Source organism: Callithrix jacchus, chromosome 18, assembly GCF_049354715.1.
Source record: "Callithrix jacchus isolate 240 chromosome 18, calJac240_pri, whole genome shotgun sequence".
Classification (NCBI taxonomy): domain Eukaryota; kingdom Metazoa; phylum Chordata; class Mammalia; order Primates; family Cebidae; genus Callithrix; species Callithrix jacchus.
In genome coordinates this window covers 15,535,211-15,551,700 of record NC_133519.1, presented here as the reverse complement: position 1 = coordinate 15,551,700, position 16,490 = coordinate 15,535,211, and the positions used below count along the sequence as shown (strand labels likewise).

The window sequence follows — 16,490 nt, the reverse complement described above, 5'->3', positions numbered from 1 at the left end:
CCGCCCTCGCCCCGCCCGGCGCGCGGCTGCCCCGGGGCTTGGGGGCTGGGGAGGTGGAGGAGGGGCGGGCAGGAGAGGCAAGCAGGCCCAGGGTGCTGGAGAGAGCAAGGCGCGCTCCTCTTCCCCGGCAGATCTGCTCAGAGCTGTGTGTTCACTCACTTGTGGGTCTGCGTGGACCTTTGTGAGCCTGTTCGGGTGGTGGGCCTGTGTCCCTGGGCGCAGTCGCGTGCGGGAGAAAGAAAGAACTCGCAAGTGCGTGTGTGCGAACGCGGGGGTACGGGACCCGGCTTTGCTGCGTGGCGTGCGGACCTTGCAGGGTGCGAGGTTGTTGACGTGTCCCGCACCTTTCCGAACCTCGCACAGCCAGGCTCGGGCGCCCGCGTTCCCACACTCTCCTCCTCCCCCACCCCCTTCCCGGACTCTGCGCTCGACTGCTCCTCCCCACACACACGCGGCTGTTTGTTTTTGTTGGGCTTGTCAATGTTGTCTTTGTTCTGGAGATTGTGTCATCGCCTGGATGCCGGGAATAAAGTGCGACCCTGTGTGTGATCGGGTGTGTAACGTGTGCGGCCGGGGCTAAGGGCGCTTCTGTCCATACCATCAGTGCCTGCGCGCAGGAGCCACACGCGGGACCCTGGGCTCGCGAGGGGTCCGTTCTTGTTTTAGATTCGCCAGAAGGCATTAAATGACCTGTGTGTGTGTGTGTGTGTGTGCGCGCGCGCGCGGGTGAGACAACACACGCGCACACCGTGCGAACGGGCTCTTGAATATGGACGGTGAGAATCTGGGCATGAAGGGTGACGAACTGTAACCACACACGAAATACGTGTGATGGCGCGCAAGTGTGAAAGCATTTGTGAGTAGTATCGCAGCCGCGTGTGTGGAAGCGTGTGAAACTCTTTGACATACGTATGCTAATGTTTGTGAACAGCGTGTGAAGAGGAGGGGAGACACCTACCGGCGTGCAGCGGGGGTGGGGTGGAACGGAGGGCTGTTTGTGCGCAGTCATCAGGCTGCACAGCTGGGGCTGGCCCAGTCTGAGCTGGGGCTCCCAGTCAGTCGGGCCCCAGTACCCGGCTCGGCCCCCTCCCCCGCGCAGTGTAAACAAACCCGCTGGAATTTGCCTCTCGGGGCTCTTCTCCCGGCCGGGATCTGCTGCCGTCTGGAGAGGGCTTGGCGGGCGGGTGTCAGCTCCTGGGGTGGAGAGGGCGGGCAGGTGTTTGATTAGGCTCGGGAGTGAGCCTGGAGCGGGAGAGCAGAATGCTGTGTGTCTGAGTGCGTTTGGTGGTTTCCGTGTTTGGTTGTGTGGCTGTGTACGCGCCGGGTTGGTGTTGTGTGTGCGCATCCGTAGCCAGCTCTTCCCTGCGGCTGCGCATCCGGGAAGCCGCGGAGCCGGTACCCCTGCCAGCTCCAGCCCAGCTTCCCGGGTTCCCAGGCCGTTTCATCCTTCTCTTTTACGGCCAGGCCTGGCTACAGCCCCTGTAATTACGCGGGGCCCGGACGCCGCGGCAAGTCTGGCGCTGACACCCGCGGGGGAGGAGCCTGGAGCTGGGGAGGGACCAGCCGGCTCCCCACTGCACCCCCACGTGCGCTCAGGCCGCTGGAGGCCCTGTTCGCTACGTTTACGATAAATACTTAAAGACCACCAAGGCCTGTAACCCGGTGGCCGGGTCACGGCCCGGTTTTGCGCACGGCCAGCGCCACCCGCCCTCTCCCTCGCGCACCTGCGCCAGGCGACGTGCCCAGCCAAGCGTTAGTCCGGGTTGCGGCCAGCCCCTCCTGCCCGGACCGAAGTCCATCAGCCGACTGGTCCCAGGGCAGCACCTCACGCGCCTTTTGCTCACCTAGGGGAACCCCACCTGGGTGTCGACCTCCCACGTGGCCCCGGCGAGAGTACTGCATCCCAGTTCTCACTTTCCGTAGGGTCAAAGTTCCACGAGGACAGGGGTTTTTGTTTTGTTCATTATCCTGTTGCCAGCTCCTGGCGTGGCATCTAGCACGTATAGTAGATGGTCAGTAAATGTCTGTGGAGTGAGTGAGATCACTCACTGTTCAGTGAAGCAACTTAACTTATGCTGGACATAACTGCTCTGAAAAACCAGCAGAGGGGCGAGAGAGGGGAGGGATGCTAGTAGCTCTTTACAGAGGGTGGCCCCGGTTGCCTCCTGGAGGAGACAGTTTTGGGCCGGATTCCCTGCTTTCTCTGACCACTGGGACTGAACGGGAACATAGGAGGTCCCACGCTGCAGCTGCTTGGGGCGGGCAGGTTCGGGCTCGCTAGGCCCAGTCTGGCGGGGCCACGTCAGCTCTCGCCTGAGTCTAGGTCTGGAGCAAGCCGGGTGCAGAGGGTGCAGGGAAATTCTGGGCACCGACGGGACCTGGAGCCCTCCTTCCCTGATTTGGCGCTGTCCCCAGCATTGTCACTTCGGGCCTTGATCCCATCACTCCTCTATCCACTCCCCTATCCATATGGGGGTTAACCATCAGTCCTACTGGAGCAGCCCTAGACGCTGACGCTGACGCGGAGTGTTGTGATGAGCTGGGTGTTGTGGTGGGTGCCGAGAAAGGCAGGGCGGGTTTAAGATAAAATCACTGCCTGGGGAGCCGCCAAGCCAGTAGGGGATATTGACAAGCCACCAGGACAACAAACTTGCTAAGAGCCCAAGCCCAGACTGCAGCCCCGCTCCTCACAGCCACGCTGCCCTGACCCCTCCTGGAGCCCCTGCCATGCCTGCTATGCCTAGGGAGAGATGCAGGCACTGTGCTATTCAGACAGAGACAACAGTAGGGACTTCTGCGCCTGCAGACTCCATCTGCTGTCCCACTCTGGGGCCCCCTCCCAGTCCTTCCTCATGCCAGCCCCAGCCTGCCCAGGTGGGGCTTTTCTCGGTTGTTGCTCTGTGCTACCTCTCACCGCAAAGTTGTGTGCCTGTGTTGGCTACCCGCACATCACCCGCAGGCAAACATCTGTGCTTAGTGTCGGGAGCTGCCTGATGTGTCTATCTGTCTGTCTGCACGTCTGGGAAATTCCTCTGTGAGTCCTTTCTGGGAATTCCTGGGGGAGGACAGAGTTAACCCTCTGAGGCCTTGGGGGAGACCCTGGCTGCCTGGAGGCAGCATTTCTAGTTGGGAACAGGTGCAGCTACTGGATTTTGTTGAGCGCCCTGTGGTTTGGGGTGGAGAAGGCCAGGACTGCCGGGCCCTGGGGCAAATAAAACCTGGCTCAGCCCCAGAGGGCATCTCTGGGCAATGAGGTGGGGCAGCAGGGGGAGGAGCAGAAGCTGGGCTGAGAGCAACCTCCTCCTTCCTTACTTACTCAAGGTCATTTTGAAACATAAACGGTACGCTTCTCCACTTTATTAGTAATGTGCACACATTTTTCAGAAGTTGGAAAATAGGCTGGGCACAGTGGCTCACGCCTGTAATCTGGGAGGCCAAGGTGGGTGGATCACTTGAGGTTAGGAGTTAGAGACCAGCCTGGCCAACATGGTGAAACCCCTTCTCTAAGAAAAATACAAAAACTAGCTGGTTGTAGTGGCACGCACCTGTGATCCCTAGCTACTCCAGAGGCTAAGGCAAGATAGTCACTGGAACCTTGGAGGTGGAGGTTGCAGTGAGCTGAGATCTCATCACCGCACTCCAGCCTGGACAAGAGTGAGACTCCGTTTTAAAAAAATCAAAGTTGGGGCCAGTCGTGGTGGCTCACGCCTGTAATCCCAGCAATTTGGAAGGCCGAGGTGGGTAGATTACCTGAGGTCAAGAGTTCCAGACCAGTCTGACCAACTTGGTGAAACCCCATCTCAAAAAAAAAAAAACAAAAACAAACAATCAAAGTTGGGAAATAGAGAACAGGAGGATAAAGGGAGGGAGAACCACTGGCTACTGTTAGCCTTGGTCTCCCTGCCCTGCCAGGCTTTGCTGGGAGAAGATTTTCTTTGCTTGCTTTTAGACAATGTGATAAATATGACTCATTTCAATTGTGTGCCGCTTTTTTTCCTTTACGACGGAAGACATTTTCCATGTTATAAACTCTTTGTAAGCAATGTTTTTAAGGCAGTGTAATGCTTCATTAGGTGAGTATTTCAGAGTTTGCCACTGCAGTGAAAGCAGGACAGAAATAAATAAACATATCCATGCACACTCAAACATCCCTCAGTTGCTGAGCAGTTGGGTTGATTGGTTCTTAGAGTTTAGGACTATGGGAGGCCGGGCGCGGTGACTCACACTTGTAATCCCAGCACTTTGGGAGGCTGAGGCAGCGGATCAGGAGATCGGGAATTTGAGACCAGCCTGGCCAACACAGTGAAACGTTGTCTCTACTAAAAAAAATGCAGAAAAAAATTCGCTGGGTGTGGTGGTGGGCGTCTGTAATCCCAGTTACTCAGGAGGCCAAGGCAGGAGAATTGCTTGAACCCTGGAGGTGGAGGTTGTGGTTAGCTGAGATCGTGCCACTGCACTCCAGCCTGGGCTACAGAGCTAGACCCCCATCTCAAGAAAAAAAAAAAGAAGAAGAAGAAGAACTTAGGACTATTGGAAGGCTGAGCTGAGAGGATCTTGTGAGGCCAGGAATTAGAGATCAGTCTGGGTGACATTTTGAGAACCTATCTCCATACAAAATAATAAGAATAAGAAGTTAGCTGGGAAGGAGGAGGAGGACGAGGAAATTTTTAAAAAATAAAAAATGAAGAAGTTAGCCAGGGTACATACGGCATGCTACTCTGGAGGCCAGGGCAGGAGGATCACTTGAATCTGGGAGTTTGAGGTTACAGTGAGCTATGACTGTGCCTCTACACTGCCACCTGGGTGACAGAGCTAGACAGTCTCTAAAAAAGAACTTAGAGGCTGGGCGCGGTGGCTCACGCCTGTAATCCAAGAACTTTGGAGGCCAAGGCGGGTGGATCACCTGAGGTCGGGAGTTCAAGACCAGCCTGACCAACATGGTGAGGCTCCTTCTTTAAAAAAAAAAAAAAAAAAAAAAAAAAAAAAAAAGAAGAACTTAGAAATAACCCTGCGACTGACTTTAACAACAAGCACTTATTGAGCACCTACTCTGAACCGGCTTACATTTGGGCATATGGATGTGTGAAAAAGCTTTTGATATTGTCAAACCAAAGCTAGATCTTTTGATGCTGGTCCAGTGATCTTACTGAGGATGGAGGTGACTATAACTTTACTTAAGGGCTGCAGGGTAATTTCAGAATCCTTTAGCATGGTACTCACGGCCCTCGGCAACATGGCCCCCACACCGCCTCTGTCTCATCTCCTGCCACTCCCCCAGACATATTCTGTAAATTTTCCACTCCACATCACACTCAGGAGGGACCAGACTCTGTGGGAGAAGGTGAAAGGGAAAGTCCACTGCAGGGAAGAGGAAGTTGGGTAGGATGGGGAGTGGGAGGGAGATGAGAAGAGCAGATGCTCGGAAGGATGGGACTCAACTTCTGCACAGAGAGCAGCAGATGCTGTATTTTTATGTATTTGTTATTTTTTTTGAAGCAGGGTCTCACTCTCTTGCCAGGCTGGAGGGCAGTGGCATGATCTAGGCTCAATCCAACCCCTGCCTCCTGGGTTCAAGAGATTCTTGTGCCTCAGCCTCCTGAGCAACTGGGATTACAGGGGTGCATCAGCACACCTGGCTAATTTTTATATTTTTAGTAGAGAAGGGGTTTTGCCATGTTGGTCAGGCTGGTCTCGAACTCCTGACCTCAGGTGATCCATGTGCCTTGGCGTCCCAAAGTGCTGGGATTATAGGCGTGAGCCCCCGCGCCCAGCCAGAAGGTGCTTTACCCTGGGGCCTTTTCCACCAGAAATTTAGTAACCATTTAAGACAAACACTATACTGGGAGGCACTGGGGATGCTGAAACACATCGTTATCCTAAAGAATGTATAATTCTGGTCACTGTGTAATTAGAATACACGATAAGAAGTGTAATGGGGCATAAGTAGTATAACAAGCTATGGACTCAGAGGAAGGAATGTTTATCTGGGGTGGGGAGTGCTTCACAGAAGAGGATCTATTTGAAAAGGGTTTTGGAGAATAAGTAGGCATCCCCATTCAGGGAGGAGGGAACAAAGAACAGGTAGAGAGGTGAGAGCTTGTGCAGTGAATGCTCTGGAGAATAGCTGGGTGTGACGGTGTACACCCATAGTCCCAACTTGGGAGGCTGAGGCATGAAGATCACTTAAGCCCAAGAGTTCAAGTGCAGCCTGGGCAACATAGTAAGACCCTGTCTCTTAAAAAAATTATAGAATATGCCTGTGGGAGTGGCAGGAGATGGGACAGAGAGTGTGTGTGGGCCATGCTAAGGATTTTGGACGTCACTCTGGAGCCCATAGTTGGTTAAGCAGGAAACATAATCAGATTTGTATTTTAGAAAAATCACTGTGGGGACTAGAATGAGGTGGGGCAGGGAGCCCAGAGGTAGAGGGCTGATTAGGCCTGAGTTGCAGGAGCTCCAGCAGGAGTGCCTAGGGCCAAGAGCCACTCATCCGTCTCTGCCCTCTGCTCACCCCTCCTCAGCTACTCCTCAATCTTGAGGTGGGGAGCCTCGTGCCCACTTCCCGGCCTCAAGCGATCCTCTCACCTCAGCCTTCCAAATAATTGGACCACAGGCTTACGCCATCAAGTCCAGCTAATTTTTGTTTGTGTTTTTTGAGACAGTTTCTCTCTCTGTTGCCCAGGCTGGATGGAGTACAGTGGCACTCCCAGCCTCATACCCACGGCTCAGCTCCCTGTCCTCTGCTCCCCCCAAATCCTGTCCCTGGATGAGATGGGGGGAGCAGAAGAGTGGCAAATGGGTGGAGGGCAGAGGACAGAGACGAGTGTGAGAGCTGAGCCGTGGGCATCAGGCTGGGAGAAGTCCGGCGTGGCTTTGTGGGCAGGAGTGCTCCTTACGAATTGGAAACACAGGAGAGGAGCAGGCCTAGGAAGGATGAATGGAGAGTTCAGTTTGGGGCATTATATAAGTGAGGAGTGATTCTGGCTGAAAATGATAGAATATCAGCTAGCTGAAGTTGAAGTAACGTGCTTAGTGCAGAAAATGTAGAGAAGGCCAGGTACGGTGGCTCACGCCTGTAATCCCAGCACTTTGGGAGGCTGAGACAGGCGGATCACCTGAGATGGAGAGTTTGAGACCACCAGCCTGACCAACATGGAGAAACCCCGTCTCTACTAAAAATACAAAAATTAGCTGGGCGTGCTGGCACATGCCTGTAGTCCCAGCTACTTGGGAGGCAGAGGCAGGAGAATAGCTTGAACCCAGGAGGTGGCAGTTGTGGTGAGCTGAGATCGTGCCATTGCACTCCAGACTGGGCAATAGGAGTGAGCCTCTGTCTCAAAATAAAAGAAAAGAAAAAAGAAAATGTAGAGAAAAAAATCACCCATAGAAGTTAAGGCTCAGCTTCACGCAGTGGCAATATCGTAGCCAATGAGGTTTATCCGAGGCGTGATTAATGCTAATTGAAAACTTTTCCCAAGGCCGGGTGCGGTGGCTCAAGCCTGTAATCCAAGCACTTTGGGAGGCCGAGGCGGGTGGATCACGAGGTCAAGAGATCGAGACCATCCTGGTCAACATGGTGAAACCCCGTCTCTACTAAAAAAATACAAAAACTTAGCTGGGCATGGTGGCGCGTGCCTGTTATCCCAGCTACTCAGGAGGCTGAGGCAGGAGAATTGCCTGGACTCAGGAGGCAGAGGTTGCGGTGAGCCGAGATCACACCATTGCACTCCAGCCTGGGTAACAAGAGCGAAACTCCGTCTCAAAAAAGAAAGAAAACTTTTCCCGATAGCCCACTGTGACAACTTGCAATACAGTCGGCACTGGCAATTTTTGACAGTCTCTATGGAGACTGATTAAAAAAAAAAAAAGAAGGCTTAGGAGCACACACACTTCTTGATCTTTTTTTTCCCACAGCTCTGTAAGTTTTATGGTCAATATCTTTGAGAAGTTACAGTTTAATGCCCATGTTACAACCAACTTGGAATCCCTTACATTTGTGTAACATTTTATTACAGTCCAGTGTTTTCAGTTGTACATTTTATCACATACGATTTCCTCTTTATAGACTCCTACACATTGCGAGGTGGGCAAGGGCAGGAATTACATCCCCACTGACCAGTGAGAAACCCAAGGCTCTGAAAGGTGATGGTATTCAGAACTCAGGTGGAGGGCCAGGCACAGTGGCTCATGTCTGTAATCCCAGAACTTTGGGAGGCTGAGGTTAGCAAACTTGAGTCCAGGAGTTTGAGACCAGCCTGGGCAATGTGGTGAAACCCCAACTTTTTTTTTTTTTTGAGATTGAGTCTCACTCTGTCGCCCAGGCTGGAGTGCAGTGGCACGATCTCCGCTCACTACAACCTTCGACTCCCAGGTTCAAGTAATTTTTGTGCCTCAGTCTCTCAAGTAGCTGGGACTACAGGCACTCATCATCATGACCGGCTAGGAGAGACAGGGTTTCACCATGTTGGCCAAGCTGTTCTCAAACTCTTCAGTTCAAGTAATCCGCCCACCTCGGCCTTCCAACATGCTGGGATTATACGCGTGAGCCACCCATCACTACAAAAAATACAAAAAAAATTAGCTGGGCATTGTGGCACATGCCTGTGGTCCCCAGCTACTTGGGAGGCTAAGGTGGGAGGATTGCTTGAACCCAGGAAGTAGAGGCTACAGTAAGCCAAGATGGCACCACTGCACTCCAGCCTGGGCAATGGAGCGAGACTCTCTTTTACTCTCTCAAAAAAAAAAGGAAGGCCAGGTGTGGTGGCTCACACCTGTAATCCTAGCACTTTAGGAAGCCAGGCGGGCAGATCACCTGAGGTCAGGCATTTGAGACCAGGCTGGCCAAGATAGTGAAACCCCATCTCTACTAAAAATACAAAATTTAGTTGGGAGTGGTGGTGCATGCCTGTGGTCCCAGCTACTTGGGAGGCTGAGGCAGGAGAATCTGGCTTGAACCCAGGAGGCAGAGGTTGCAGTGAGCCGAGATTGCACCACTGCACTCCAGCCATCTCAAAAGAACAACAACAAGAAACTCAGGTGGGTACACTTGATGGGGCTTGGATCCACATCATGCTATTTCTTCTACGCCCCACTTGCCTGGCTGTCCTGGGGATAAAGGAAAGCCTTGGCACCAAGTGCTGTATCTACTGGGAGCAAATGCGGGGAATGAGTAGAGGAGGGAAAGGAAAGGGCAGGGTGTGGGACAGTCTCAGAGGGAACCTGAGGCGGTTGTGGGACAGGCTCTGAGAGGCACTTCCCCAGGGCTTGACTCACCCTGGCCTGTCCCTGCAGGCGGGAGATGTCCAGATAATGGCCATCCCATTTGTTTGTTTGTATAACAGGCGCTGGGCCTAGGTGATACAGGCCAGGTCTGATAGGCAGCGGGTGAGCAGGGAGACAATGCAGAGAGGGGGTGGGTCTGGGGCACAGCTGCGGAAACTTGGGAAAGTTACTGAACCTCTCTGAGCCTCATCTTTTCCTCATTATAAAATAGGGTCAAGACTACCTTCTCTGTGCAATTATTATTACTATTTTTACTTTTATTTTTTTGAAATGGAGTCTCACTCTGTCACCAGGCTGGAATGTAGTGGTGTGATCTCAGCTCACTGCAACATTCACCTCCCAGGTTCTAGTGATTCTCCTGCCTCAGCCTCTCAAGTCGCTGGGATTACAGGTGGGGTGCCATCACACCTGGCTAAATTTTGTATTTTTTTTTAGATGGAGTTTCACTGTTGTTACCCAGGCTGGAATGCAATGTCACGATCTCGGCTCACCGCAACCTCCGCCTTCTGGGTTCAAGCAGTTCTCCTGCCTCAGCTTCCCAAGTAGGTGGGACTACAGGTGCACACCAGCTAATTTTTGTATTTTTAGTAGAGACAGGGTTTCACCTTTTTGACCAGGATGGTCTCGATCTCTTGACCTCGTGATCCACCCGCCTCGGCCTCCCAAAGTGCTGGGATTATAAGCGTGAGCCACTGCGCCAGGCCAAAATTTTTGTATATTTAGTAAAGATGGGGTTTTACCATGTTAGCCAGGCTGGTCTCCTGGCCTCAAGTGATCCACCTGCCTCGGTCTCCCAAAGTGCTGGGATTACAGGCATGAGCCACTGCGCCCGGCCTCTGTGCAATTATTACAGGGATCACATGAAATAATAGATGTGCGGGCCTGGCACTAAGCCTGGGAGTGGGTTGTGCAGAAGCACGCGTGGTTGTGCGTTTCCCCTCGCATGGTCCCTGCACAGGCAGACAGGAGGCAAACGTGCTGATACTGGGAGTAAGGATATAGGGAAGTGGGGAGGAGTCCCAGGACCACAAATGGTAGTATGTGGTAAATACCCTAGGATGAGGTGGCCAAGCGTGCTGAGGTTCCTCGAGGGAAGAGTGATGAGTGGGGGAAGTGACTTTTGAGGGTTCTTGGGTGAAGATGGTGAGCAAGGGCATTCTATGCCCAAAGGAATGGAATCCCGTGGGCCACACCGCCCTGCCCCTGCAGAGGCGAGGGGAAGGTAATGGGGAAGAGCCATCCCCCAGAGCTCCTTCTTCCTTCCTTCCTGGTCCTTTTTCCTCCCCTGGCTCCACTGTAGTCTCCCCCACCCTGTCCTGCTCTCCTTCTTCCTCTTGGCCCTGGTATCATGAAGTCCACCAGCCTGCACCGGGTGCTGTTGGGTCTGGGGGACCCTGAGCTTCGTCTTAAACAGGAGTAGGACTTGACTAAGTAAAGGTGGGAGGAGGGTACAGAAAGCTCTGAAGAGACAGAGCTTGGGCAAGGGGGAGTAGGGAGGAGGCCAGAAACCACCCAGAGAGGGGAGGCAGGAGAAAACAAATAGCTGGAATGCCAGGTGGAATGTGTAAATTCCTTGGGGGAGGCACACGGCCCTGTGGGGCTCAGAAAAAAGCAGTCCTGTCCTGGCACAGATCCCCATGTCTAGGAGTGGTGGACGTCCTAGGGGAGGTCCTTTGGTGGAGACTGGGCTTACCGGGAGATTGGTTTTAAATGGGCTGAGGGCATTCCAGATTGGGCTGGAGAAGGGCCCTTGGGCAAACCCAGGTTGGCTGCAGAAACAAGCTGAGGGGTTGTATTTAATTGGGAAGTTGCCCTGGGAATAGTAACAGCATCGGCTCATGTTTATAGAACATGTTCTCCGTTCCAGGCTCATTTGAAGCCCTTCGTGTACATGGATCCAGTTAATCTTCACAGTCACCGTGAGAGGTAGGTAGTATTATTGTCCTCATTTTATTTGATTTGATTTTTTTGAGATACGGCCTCAAAAAAAGCTGAGATAGCTTACTACAGCCTCAACCTCCTGGTTCAAGTGAGCCTGGTCCTCAGCCTCCTGAGTAGCTTTGACTACAGGTGCATGCCACCAACGACCTGCTAATTTTTGTATTTTTGGTAGAGGTGGGTTTTCACCATGTTGGCCAGGCTGGTCTCGAAGTCCTGACCTCATGATCCGCCCACCTCAGCCTCCCAAACTGCTGGGATTACTGGTGTGAGCCACCACACCCGGTCCGTAGATTTGTTCTCTTTCTTCTGGGATGACTGAGGTGATGAGATGCCAGCTAAAGATTATATGTTGCCTTCCTGAAATATATACTTGGCCCCCTGCAGGGATTGCATTTGAAAGTCAGTTCTCCACCCTCACGAATGGCAATTCCGGGGCCTCAAACCCTAGTCCTATGTTCTCTTTTCACTTCTCTAACTCAAAACACTATTCCAGGCTTTCATTTGCAACTTCCAATATATTTTTTTGTCAATTTCCAAGCACTTTGAATTTAACCTTTTGAAATAGAACTCCTTCTCGTTCCTTCGAAACACATCTGCTCCTGATTTCCTTGGCTTGTTTGTGGTTTGAGTGGGATCACCCCACTTCCCAGGTTCAGTAGTGGGCAAATATCCTGAGTCCGGCCAGTCCCAGCAGAACAGCCCCAGGTCACAGGGATTGGTCTGGGGGAGGGGAATGTAGTCTCAGACGGGATAAGGGGGAATCTCCAAAAACATTTCGGGGAATGGCATAAGCCACCGCACCAGGCTTGATTTTTTTTTAATCATCTGACTTTTAGATTCATCTTTCTTACATTCATAGCCACCTCTATGCATGGGGTCCTGACAGCCTTCGCTGGGGCTGGACTGAGCCCGGATCTGTACACTTGCCGCCACGCTGTGCTGCAGTGGGACTGCTAGTCCTCCTTGAACGTTCCTCAGCCCCTGCAGGCCACCATGCTCCTGAGAGGCGATTTCCAACCCCAGCGTGTACTCAGCCACCACACTCCCCATAGGTGGCTGCCACGGCCCCTCCTGGGACAGCAGCTCAGCCAAGTCCTTCTGCAGAAAGCCTGGGCCAAGCGAGGGACCACCTGCCTGGGATGAGGGCAGTCAAGGATAAGGTCACAGGAGCTGAGGACATAGCCTCAGGAGTTCAATTTACCGCACCGGGTGGTACATTGCACAGGTGAGGGGCAGGTCCTGTCTCCAACTCTGGGCTGCATTTAGTCGCTAAAGGTGCAGAGCCAGGCCCCGTAGGCCCCACGGTCCTCATGAAAACCATTCATCTGGCTCCTCCCGACACCCTTCCACCTGGCCCAGGACACTCCCAAGCTCTTCCTTCCCTCTGCCCGATTCCCATTTTTTTTCCTGGCAAACCTAAAAAAAAAAACCAAAAAACAAAAAACAAAACACCAGGTGCTGTGGCTCACACCTGTAATCCCAGCACTTTGGGAGGCTGAAGCGGGCAGATCACCTGAGCGCAGGAGTTCAAGACCAGCCTGGCCAACGTGGTGAAACCCCGTCTCTACAAAAATACAAAAATCAGCCGGGCATGGTGGCGGGTGCCTGTAATCCCAGCTACTTGGGAGGCTGAGGCAGGAGAATCACTTGAACCAGGAAGGCAGAGGTTGCAGTGAGCTGAAATTGCACCACTGCACTCCAACCTGGGCGACATAGTGAGACTCTGTCTAAAAAACAAAACAAAACAAAAAAACAGAAAGACTCAATGAACAAAAGTTAACTGGAGATCCTTGTTTGTGAACCAGTGAGAGGGACAGTGGGTGAGGAAGCTGCTGTGGTATCCTGAGGACTTTTTGTGGATAAGGCACTGGGCCAGGGGCTGGGGCCCTGAGGTTTAACTCCTCCCAGGTCTAGAGAGGTCCATCCTACCCCTGCTGCCAGGGAAGGGGCCCTTCCTCTGCTCTACAGTGCCCTGGGTCTAGGAACTGTCTGATTCACTGCCAGGAAACCCTCTCCTTGAGATGTTTCTTCAGAGGTCATCCTAGAGCTTGCTAAATGCTTTCGTCCTAGGCCGGCTGTGTGGCTGCTGGTCTGTGGAATGAGAAAGTGTCTCCTCTCCTCTGGCTACTGGGAGAGCATATAAAATAAACATGATTTAAAAAGCCAGTGCCCACAGAAGACACAGATGAAATGTAAAAAAAAAAAAAAAAAAGAAAGAAAAATAAAATAAAAATAAACAACCCCCCAGACACCCCAGGTCCCCAAGCTGGGTGGGATATGCAGCAAGCCAGTTTGTGGTGACATTTATATACGGGGCTTGGTTCCTCCCTCGGGCAAGTCAAGCAAGTTGTAAAATTTGAAAGCACATTTTAAAATTGTTTAAACTCCTCCAAATGTGTTTCCTGTCTGGCACCATGGATGGGTTGTTGGTAATACGCGTGCGTGTGTGGCCTGGAGGACGAGTTAATGACTGGATTTAGAGGCAGAGAGGCCGAAGAGCCGGCAAGAAGCAGGGGCAAGAAAAGGGGTCTGTTTTTGTCAGGGTGTGTGTTCCCAGTGTTGGAATGTGCGGAAGGGGCCTCTGGACCTGCGAGGGTGGTTTAGTCTGGGAAATTAGCATCTTTTTAAAAGCCACTCTTTTATAAATCATTAGCTAAAGGCCTTCAGGGCTAATAATACAGGTATGTGGTTGTGACTTCTAAAGGGAGCAGGTGTGCTAATATTTGACAAGACATCATAATTAGACTAGAGCGACATGCAGGCTGATAAATTAGATGGTGATGATTAGACCCCCGCACATGGTGGCCTCTACCTTTGCCTAAGCTGTTCCCTCTGCCTGGGATGCCTTCACCAGCTGTCAAATCCCACTCAGGCTTCCCAGCCTGGCTCCGTACCATCTCCCCACAGAGCGAATTAATCACTCTCTCTTCTGGGCCCCTGTGACATTTTGTCTCTTACAATGTTGACTTTGTTCTTTCTCTTCTGAAATTTAGCTGAATATGTGTCCCTTCCCGTCACAAGTCCTTTGAGGACCAGAACTTGTCTTGGCTGTTGTCTTCCCTGCAGCTTCGTGCCCAGGGTGGGATCTTGGTTAATGTTTGTTGAATTAAACTTCTTCTTTTTTTAAGGGAATTACTTTGCAGAAAATAAAAACCCCATATTGACATGGACCCATCTTGGTAAAAGCCATTACACTTAAGTATTTCATTTCCTTTTTTTTTTTTTTTTTTTGAGACACAGTCTTACTCTGCTGCCCAGGCTGGAGTGCAGTGGCATGATCTTGGCTCACTGCAACCTCCACCTCCCGGGTTCAAGCAAGTCTCCTGCTTCAGCCTCCCAAGTAGCTGGGACTACAGTCATGTGGCACCAAGCCCAGCTAATTTTTTATTTTTAGTAGAGACACGGTTTCACCATTTGGCCAGGCTGGTCTCGAACTCTTGACCAGTGTGAGCCGCCACGCCCAGACTGTTTCTCATTTTAACATTCCCACTTCACAAAGCAGCATTTTGGGTGCCTCTGAATGATTCATGTGAATGAAGTGTTCTTTCCATGCTCAGTCCTGTGTTCCACCCGGCCCCAGAAGCCACCACAGAAAACAGTGCCCAGTGGCTGGTGTGGCACCATCCTTCATCAATCAGGTGCCAGGAAACTTCATAATAAAGATGAATTTGCCACAGATTTTTCTTACCCCTCATAAATGCTATTGCCAGACAAAAGATTTCCTTGCAAGACAGATAGTATGTATCACAACAAAATAAAACCACATTTTCTTCAAATTGTATTTTTAATTCCATCAGTTCTAAATTTAACACAATCATTTCTATATTTTGGTGTTTGTTTTTAGACAGGGTCTCGCTCTGTAACGGAGACTGGAGAGCAGTGGCATGACCTGCGCTCACTGCAGCCTTAACCTCCTGTGCTGAAGCAGTCCTCCTACCTCAGCTTCCCAAGCAGCTGGGACTACAGGCGCGCACCACCACGCCCGGCTAATTTTTAAATTTTCTGTAGAGATGATGGTATCACTATGTTTCCCAGGCTGGTGTCAAACCTCTGGGCTCAGACGATCCTCCCAAAGTGCTGAGATTACAGGCTGGAGCCGCCGCATCAGCCTACATCTATACTCCAAATGACGTAAAGTTCAGAGCATGAAACATTTTTAAATACTTAAGTGTAGGTCAGGTGCGGTGGCTCCCGCCTGTAATTCCAACATTTTGGGAGGCTGAGGCAGGCAGAATATGAAGTCAGGAGATCGATATCAGTCTGGCTAACACGGTAAAACCCTGTGTCTACTAAAAATATAAACAATTAGCCAGGTGTGTTGGCACGTGCCTGTAGTCCCAGCTACTTGGGAGGCCGAGGCAGGAGACTCTCTTGAACCCGGGAGGCGGAGGTTGCAGTGAGCTAAGATCATCCAACTGCACTCCAGCCTGGTGACAATGCGAGATTCCATCTAAATGAAAGAGAGAGAGAGAGAAAGAAAGAAAGAAAAAAAAGAAAGAAAAGAAAGAGGCTAGGCACGGTGGCTCAGGCCTGTAATCCCAGTACTTTGGGAGGCAGAGGTGGACAATCACCTGACTTTGGGAGATTGAGACCAAGCTGACCAACATGGAGAAACCCCATCTCTACTAAAAACACAAAATTAGGTGAGTATGGTGGCGCATGCCTATAATCCCAGCTACTCGGGAGGCTGAGGCAGGAGAATCACTTCAACCAGGGAGGTGGAGGTTGCAGTGAGCCAAAATCCCACCATTGCACTCCAGCCTGGGCAAAGAGAGTAAAACTCTGTCTAAAAAAAAAAAATAGTTGGGTGTGGTGGCGTGCACCTGTAATCCCAGCTACTTGGGAAGCTGAGGCAGGAGAATTGCCTGAACCTGGAAGGCAGAGGTTGCAGTGAGCCGACATTGCGTCACTGCACTCCAGCCTGGGAAACAGAATGAGACTCCATCAAAAAGAAAGAGAGAGAGAGAGAGAGAGAAAGGAAGGAGAAAGAAAAAGAAAAGATAGAGGCCCTGTAGAACCGTGGTACTCAACAGTGGGCCTGTATGGGAACAGCACTGAGGCAGGTGGGTGCTGGGCTCTAACGTGAAGGTTCATGCCCTTCTGCTTTGCTTCCCTGTTGCCCTCAGGATGTGGTACATGGGAAGAAACAGGTGCTTAGGGACCAGGCAGACCCAGGGTTTAAATCCTAACTTGCAGTGGCCTTCAGTCTCAGTGCCCTCGTCTATAAAGTGAAAAGAATAATAAATACCTCACAGGGATTTGTGGCA

The 16,490-nt window shown here is 51.6% G+C and overlaps 1 protein-coding gene, 1 long non-coding RNA gene and 1 pseudogene across 2 annotated transcripts; 2 read left to right on the top strand and 1 right to left on the bottom strand.

Moving 5' to 3' along the window:
* Nucleotides 1–7: 7 nt before the first annotated feature.
* Nucleotides 8–3,497, bottom strand: LOC144580234 (uncharacterized). The gene is made up of 2 exons (XM_078355850.1): nt 1,725–3,497; nt 8–1,194 (listed from the first exon to the last, which is right to left on the bottom strand). The coding sequence occupies exons 1-2, from the start codon at nt 1,900–1,902 to the stop codon at nt 152–154; spliced, it is 1,221 nt and encodes a 406-aa protein (XP_078211976.1). The 5' UTR covers nt 1,903–3,497; the 3' UTR covers nt 8–151.
* On the top strand, nt 729–12,672 carry LOC118149117 (uncharacterized). The gene is made up of 4 exons (XR_013529403.1): nt 729–856; nt 9,718–9,824; nt 11,150–11,208; nt 12,083–12,672. It is a non-coding gene; the product is annotated as an uncharacterized LOC118149117 (long non-coding RNA).
* On the top strand, nt 7,400–7,527 carry LOC118149404 (U4 spliceosomal RNA; annotated as a pseudogene).
* Nucleotides 12,673–16,490: the final 3,818 nt, after the last annotated feature.

What these genes read in the sequence shown, in the direction of transcription:
- LOC144580234 (XM_078355850.1), bottom strand. Translation starts at nt 1,902, where the DNA reads ATGCAGTACTCTCGCCGGGGCCACGTGGGAGGTCGACACCCAGGTGGG. An exon ending in GGGCACGTCGCCTGGCGCAG is followed by an intron (nt 1,195 to 1,724) that starts GTGCGCGAGGGA and finishes TCTCCACCCCAG; the next exon opens with GAGCTGACACCCGCCCGCCA.